Genomic DNA, 6,914 nt, shown 5'->3' with positions numbered 1-6,914 from the left:
AATCGCAAAACCAAAACGTGCGTTTAAAAGAACGATGTATCTTCACAAAAAAAAAAACTAAGAACCATCGAGGTGAAATATCCGAGATATCGATTCTCAAACTTAGTATTTGAGAAAATCGGACATTTCGTACTTAATAACTTAATATTATGCGGGAAAAAATTTTAGTTCGTATAGCTAAGAGTCAAATTAAAATTCGTTGTCGTTGTCAGAAAAGTATATCCGTTAAAACGCGCAACCTACGCGATGACAGCTGCGACGTAAACGAGTCGCGTCGGGATCGAGATTTCGAGACAGCCGATCAGCATCGCGAAGAAGCGGCACCAATTATTAAACTTCTTTCTTCACCATATAATTAAACTTCTGACAGAAAAGGATGATACAAATGGAAGACAATATTATTTTTCTCACCTTGCTTGCTATCACAATATATTACAAATCTGTCGTGTAATCGATAGTTTAACAAAATATCGCTTTATAAATATACAATGTATTCATGTATATACAAATGTACTTGTCAAGTGCCTATAATCGATATTGTGTGCGCTATATTTCCGTATTGTCTAGTTCTTTGATCACTTCTGATATTGGGCTCTCGTCCTTCTTTACCCCTTCTTCCTCGGATTCGGTATCACTTTGTGGGAAATCGGGAAGCGCTAAGGACAAATAACGTTGAGGTGAAAACATCAAGTGCCGGGCAGAGGGTGCGCAATATCCTTACTATGCCTATTCAGTTTCTCATGCCATGCGTCCGCTAGAAACTTCTCTTGCGCCGCTATCACTTCCTCGCTGTTCTTACAGAGAGCGTAACTCTCCAACAGTTCGCTGTTCAGCTCGAGAAAAGAGTGGCCCCACGAGAACTTGCCGAGATACAGCGCAGCCTCATCTCGGAATCCAGTTATGGTCAGAGCGGCCGCTATAGCCTCGACGCAGCTCAGTTCACACGGTTTCCCATAATTCACGGGATTGGCAGCGACGAAGAACGGCAGTAAACGTGGATTGGGTGTTTTCATCCGGTTGAAAGGAGTATCGTCTAGACGCGCCCAACTGCAATCCACAACTGCGCAACCGTATTCCTGTACGATCTCGCGGTCCGTCGGGCTCACACACTACAAAACAACATTTCACCAATGTGTTATCGCATCTGTAACGAACAACTGTCCTTACGTATTGTGCCGCTAGCTACCTTAGTGCCGACCGGAGTAAGTACTAAGCCTGGGAATCGAGCGCCTAATCTCAGTGTCTTCACCAAGCCATGTCTCACCAACTTTTGGCCGGAACACTTCTTACGGTCGCACTGCTTCAGATCCCACATTGCCACAGGAAATGCAATCGATGGGGCAGTGTTGTTCTCCGTTGGCTCTGCAAGTTCAACAAATACAAGTTACACACGTATGACTCCAATAACTTTGGGGCATCTGTCTCTCTCTCTCTCTCTCTCTCTGTCTCTCTCCTCTATTTAACCTATATTTTATTTTATTTATATTTATATGTATTTTACTTTATTTACCCGAGAAAAAATTGATTATATATGATTATATATGATTATATATAATTATATAAAATCATATATAAATTTTGCCCATATCTGGTTACATATATGATCATATAAAAAATGATGTCACTTAATTAAATGTCGATATCATGTGTTGTCAGAAGCACAAGTAGCCAGAAGCATTTACTTCAATTGTACCTGCATATAATTTGTAAATAACAGTATTTTTCTGTTGTGGATATATATATGATTATATATAGTCATATGTGGATACAAATTTTATATATGATCTTTGTTTCCCAGGTATTCAGAAACCACATCATGTCTAGTACCCATGTACCACTAAAACCACGTATATCAAATCAAACTCGTTCTTTAGCATAAACTCATGAAAAATGTAATTTTTTAATTCGATTATATTTCCATATAATTTGTAAACAACAGTATATTTTCGTTGTGGACACATATGATTATATACAGTCATATATAGGCAAATTTCATGTACGATCCTTTTCTTCCCGGGTACATATATATTTTTTATTTTATTTATTTATATCTATATTTTATCTTACTCGTTCATTCTATTTATTTATACCTATCTATTATTTATATCCACATTTTATTTTATTTACATCTATTCTTTTCTCGCACACGGTATGTCTCGCGAATCACCTATTTCTTTTCACAGAGTCACAGATGAGTGCATTCGCGTGACTTAACGAGGTGGAAATTTCAAAAGGAAATTCACGTATCAGCTTAACCTGTCTCGTGCTCGTCGTCCAACTTGTCCCTCTCTTGATGATACTTCTGTTCCTTGCAGAGAACCTGCCGCGGCCGCCTCTGCATTAATTTATTCTTGTTCTTCTTGTTCGAACGCGACGACATTTTTCCCAGGCTACACTATCCTTTCTCGAGGTGTAATATTGAACGAAACCCACCACTTGCGTTAGATCAGCGATACTGGATGCAGGGCGCAAACACGAATTTCTTTCAACGAGTCTGTCATGCGCGTGCCTGCACACTGACGACCACGTGATCGATCTCACCAGACTCGTATTTAGTCAAGGTGCTTCTTGAAGCTCGTGTAAATTTTTCACATATTTTACTCGTATTTATGCCGTTAATATGCAAGGCTAAGTAAGTTAATTTAGTAATTATTTAGTTTAGCTACGTCAGCATAAATATGGATGAAATTACACTTATTCATTCCTGCACGAAACGAATCTGGCAGAATAAAGTGTCGCTCTGCCCCGCGAAGTGAGTCATTTAATCGTTAAAGTTGACGACATGATAGGACATGATAGGTCTGTTCGTTTTCGCTATACGGCTGAACTAGTGCAATAAGTTGAAGCGAGACAAGTACATGTTTTCTCACTTCAACTTATTGTACTAGTTCAGCGGTACAGCGAAAACGAACAGACCTGATGTTAGAAAACCTGTCATACCGATGAAATGTTGCGATATGGGCACGCTTCGTGGTATTAAATAAATATAAGTATTAAATCTTTGCCTTACTAAAGTCATGCGATGAGTCTATTTTATACTAAAATGAAAACAGTGAAAATTAGCCAAGGCCCCTACGCAAGGTATGTTGTTATAATTATTTATTTAAAATATTGTTATCTGAATTTATAATTACTCCATTATTTTTTATATTAGTTTCTATTTAGCAGGCATACCTGCGTAGTAGGGGTCTTGCTCTGATTGACCAAATTTTAATTTAATATCAATTCTAATCCGTAGTCTGATGCAGACTTTACTGTAAGTTCCTAAATTTAGACCTATTTCATTGACGAACTATTCTGCTGTTGTACAATTTTGTACTTACTAAACACAACCAATGATGTCATTATGTGTTCTGCAAGCGCTCACGATGCTAGGAGAAACGGCGATGCTTGTAATCGCTTGAAGCGCGCAAGCATCCAAAGCGAACGCACTCCGAATCTGAGGTTATCTAATAAGTTAGTTTGGCAAGATTGAACTACCGACTATAAATTAATTGATTAACAATTTCCTTTAATTGTTATCTGTTATTATCAACAACAATTATGGCTGTATCTATTTTCATACGTCCTTTTCGACGTTTCATCGGCATTAACAGTAATATTACCGTCTTATTTCTGGATACCACACCACATTTGGTAAGTTTAAAGTAATGTAACAAGTAACGACAGATTTCTTGTAATTTGTAAATTTTGCCGAATGTAATTTCTTTTTTATATATGTCTATTTTTGTATATATGTTTATTTCATAATCTATTGATTATTTTATGATGGCAGAATACTAAATCACGAGCACATTCAACATCTCTCAGTGAAAATAATGATTTATTTGAACCTGAAGAGAAAAAAAAAACAGCCAAAAAAATAAGCAAAGCTATGATGGCATATATGCAACGATCAAAAGAACATGGTAGTATTCTATACTTTAAATTGATATTCTATTGAAGTTATTGATAATAACAGCTATTATATCATTTACTAATTAATTATATCTCTCAGATGAATTCATGAAAAAGGAAATCATAGAATATCAAATAGGCAAAAGACATTTGGCTAATATGATGGGTGAAGATCCAGAATTCTTTACACAAGAAGATGTAAATGTATGTAATTATGTAAGATGTTATTCATAGTCTAACCAATATCTGATATAATGCTTAAAATCATTTATTATTTCTAGAGATCCATTGAATATCTTTTTCCATCAGGACTATTTGATTCTAAAGCTCGACCAATGATGCGACATCCGGATGAAATTTTTTCAAACAGAAAAGCAGCAGAATTTGATGAAACCGGAAGACCCTTTCATTCTATGTTTTATACCTATAAACCAAATTATTACGAGACACTTTATGTTAGTCCTGACAATTATACTAAAGTAAAAAAAGAAAAAAACATAATATGTCTTACAGGACATTATATTTTTTACAGAATATTGTGGGAACGATCCAGTCTTTGAATAACATTGAAGATTCATTAATAAAACAAGGAACAGTACCTATGGATAAAATGTGAGATAATTTTTATATATCACACATCTTTAATAAATATATTACATTTATTTACATATGCGCGTATGTATGTATGTGTGTGTGTATATATATATAATTATAATATAATTAATAACATAATATTATATAATAATTATAATATATAATTATATATAATTGTGTGTACACACACACACATATATATATATATAATTTGACAATATTTTATATAAATTAACGTTTTCTTATAAATATTTTGTGTCACATTTTCAGGGATTTAATAAGTTCTGTGTGGTTAACAAAAATGGATATTGAAAAATTATTATCCGAAACTCTTAAGGCTGGTGAGGTGAATAATAATATTAATAATATAATGCTACAATCATTGTGACACATTGTATGAAATATATATATTTGAATTCACACGATAATCTTTTCAGTATTACTATCTTATTACATCATTAGAGCGACTATGCAATCATCCCTTGTCAAAACGTGCACAGGATTTTATTATGAAATATCGTAAGAAGCTCGTTAGTCACATCAGTGAGATAGTAATACCGTCTGTAAGTATCTATATCTGTATATAATAATAATAAATTAAGTAAAAAATAAAAAACACGTGTATATTCTTTTTCGGATTTTGATTATGTATGTTTTTTTGATATATAGCTGGAACATGACAACACAGGAAGACCATATATCACAGTGAAAAGTCAGTAAACATTATCTTAACATATAGCTAAAATATCATCATATTGCCATAATATCAAACTCACTATTTGTAATTTCAGATTGCATGAGAAAAAGTACAAGAGGTGAAGTAACAATTTGGGGTAACGGGTCTGGAAAAATTACTATCAACGGACAAGATATCACATACTTCGAAGATATGCATTATCGAGAGCAGGTGAGTAACACATCCTGATAATATTTCTTTCCTTCTTTGCATACTTCTTTGCATACTACGTTTCTCCAAAATAACAAATAACTTTTAGACTTGTAGAGATAATAATAGACTTTAGGTTTTATAAACATTTGTCAAATTGCCCATTTTTTAATATGAAAGATCTAAATATTACTAAGATTTTGTGATGAAATGATGTAGAGAAATTAAAGTTCTGCTTGTATCCGCAATATGCAATTTTTTAGTTTCCCATAACTTTTATTTCAAATTTTTATTAAAGAAGATTGATACATATTAGATTCTGTTGGAAAACATTCCAAATTTCGATATAAACTTCCTGAAATATTTTGCAACTTGTGATATAATTCGGCTGAAAATAATTCCTACCAGTTGCTACAATGAGAAAAATAGGGTCACGTCATATCTTTGATCTTTGATACACAGCTGATGACGTCATAATGCTTGGCGAGTCTTTATAGCTTCCAGGAGGAATTAAAATGACTACAGAAAGAATGTACTATTTTTTATTTAATGAATTTATATACGATTATTATGTGGTGAAAAAAATATTTCACAATTTAATATTCCTACACTGCAAGTACATTCCAATCTTCTACATATACATTGATGAAATATAGGATGACACTATAGTGTGTGTAATTCAGTAAGGAACAATAATATACGTATATTTCACTTAAATCTGTTTCTTAGTTAAGTGCGAAGTAATTCCAAGTGAAATTGTACCGATCTTTACATTATTTTTATCAGAATATCAATGTTATTATGTTTAATAACTTGATTATAATGATTTGTATGATAAGCTACTTCATAATTCTCTTTAATCTATTAAANGTCCTGATTTTTTAGCAAATTTCAACGCGATTATTTTTTATGTTATCGGCATTAAAAAAATTTTGTTTTCACATATTCCGACGTAGAATTTCATGCTCTTTCAGAATCCAGGCTTAAAATTCTGATTAGACTTGAAGAAAACAAAATATGGCCGATTTAAACATCAAAAACGTGAAAATTTTTGAAAAAAAATCTAAGAACATCCTCAAATTTTTTCAGAATTTTTTGAGATATTTTTGGAAAATTGGATTTTCCGAATTTTTCAGAAAATCAAAAATTGTCTTCAAAAATTCTGAAAAAATTTGAGAGTATTCTTTGACTAATTCTAAGACATTTTTATTCTATAAACTTTTTCACTAAACTCAATAGTTTCCGAGAAAAAAAATTAGCTTAGTTTATTGTAAATTTTTTACGTTTTTGTCGCCATATTGTAAAAAGGAGTGGTTCAATGATTACATAAAAATTCCCTGATATACTTTAACTATCGTGATCACCCCTGATCACGTTTATAGCATGAATTCTTTTCGGTAACATTGCAAAAAAAACAAATTTTTTTTCAAAAATTTTCACGTTTTTTATGTTTAAATCGGCCATATTTTGTTTTCTTCAAGTCTAATCAGAATTTTAAGCCTGGATTCTGAAAGAGCATGAAATTCTACGTCGGAAT

General features: G+C 32.8%; 2 protein-coding genes across 2 annotated transcripts; one reads left to right on the top strand and one right to left on the bottom strand.

Moving 5' to 3' along the window:
* Window positions 1–398: 398 nt before the first annotated feature.
* On the bottom strand, window positions 399–2,484 carry LOC106744643 (ribosome biogenesis protein TSR3 homolog). Its single transcript, XM_014619562.1, has 4 exons — window positions 2,257–2,484; window positions 1,187–1,362; window positions 722–1,109; window positions 399–656 (listed from the first exon to the last, which is right to left on the bottom strand). The coding sequence occupies exons 1-4, from the start codon at window positions 2,378–2,380 to the stop codon at window positions 547–549; spliced, it is 798 nt and encodes a 265-aa protein (XP_014475048.1). The 5' UTR covers window positions 2,381–2,484; the 3' UTR covers window positions 399–546.
* Window positions 2,485–3,543: 1,059 nt separating this feature from the next.
* On the top strand, window positions 3,544–6,121 carry LOC106744640 (28S ribosomal protein S9, mitochondrial). The gene is made up of 10 exons (XM_014619560.1): window positions 3,544–3,636; window positions 3,776–3,908; window positions 3,998–4,101; window positions 4,179–4,376; window positions 4,430–4,509; window positions 4,762–4,837; window positions 4,929–5,054; window positions 5,161–5,203; window positions 5,283–5,398; window positions 6,107–6,121. Exons 1-10 carry the CDS (start codon window positions 3,544–3,546, stop codon window positions 6,119–6,121), a joined length of 984 nt encoding a protein of 327 aa, XP_014475046.1.
* The last annotated feature ends 793 nt before the right edge of the window (window positions 6,122–6,914 follow it).

Source organism: Dinoponera quadriceps, unplaced genomic scaffold (assembly GCF_001313825.1).
Source record: "Dinoponera quadriceps isolate SergipeBrazil2010 unplaced genomic scaffold, ASM131382v1 scaffold1492, whole genome shotgun sequence".
Taxonomy (NCBI): Eukaryota; Metazoa; Arthropoda; class Insecta; order Hymenoptera; family Formicidae; genus Dinoponera; species Dinoponera quadriceps.
Note: the sequence above shows the minus strand (reverse complement) of the source record. Positions and strands in the feature narration are given on the sequence as shown.

Excerpts from the sequence above, each read along its gene's own strand:
- LOC106744643 (XM_014619562.1), bottom strand. The coding sequence starts at position 2,380 with ATGTCGTCGCGTTCGAACAAGAAGAACAAGAATAAATTAATGCAGAGG. Across the intron at positions 1,363-2,256 it reads GGACGACGAGCACGAGACAG|AGCCAACGGAGAACAACACT; the intron begins GTTAAGCTGATA and ends TTGAACTTGCAG. Across the intron at positions 657-721 it reads TGAGAAACTGAATAGGCATA|CGCTTCCCGATTTCCCACAA; the intron begins GTAAGGATATTG and ends ATTTGTCCTTAG.
- LOC106744640 (XM_014619560.1), top strand. The coding sequence starts at position 3,544 with ATGGCTGTATCTATTTTCATACGTCCTTTTCGACGTTTCATCGGCATT. Across the intron at positions 4,377-4,429 it reads GTCCTGACAATTATACTAAA|AATATTGTGGGAACGATCCA; the intron begins GTAAAAAAAGAA and ends TATTTTTTACAG. Across the intron at positions 5,055-5,160 it reads GTGAGATAGTAATACCGTCT|CTGGAACATGACAACACAGG; the intron begins GTAAGTATCTAT and ends TTTGATATATAG.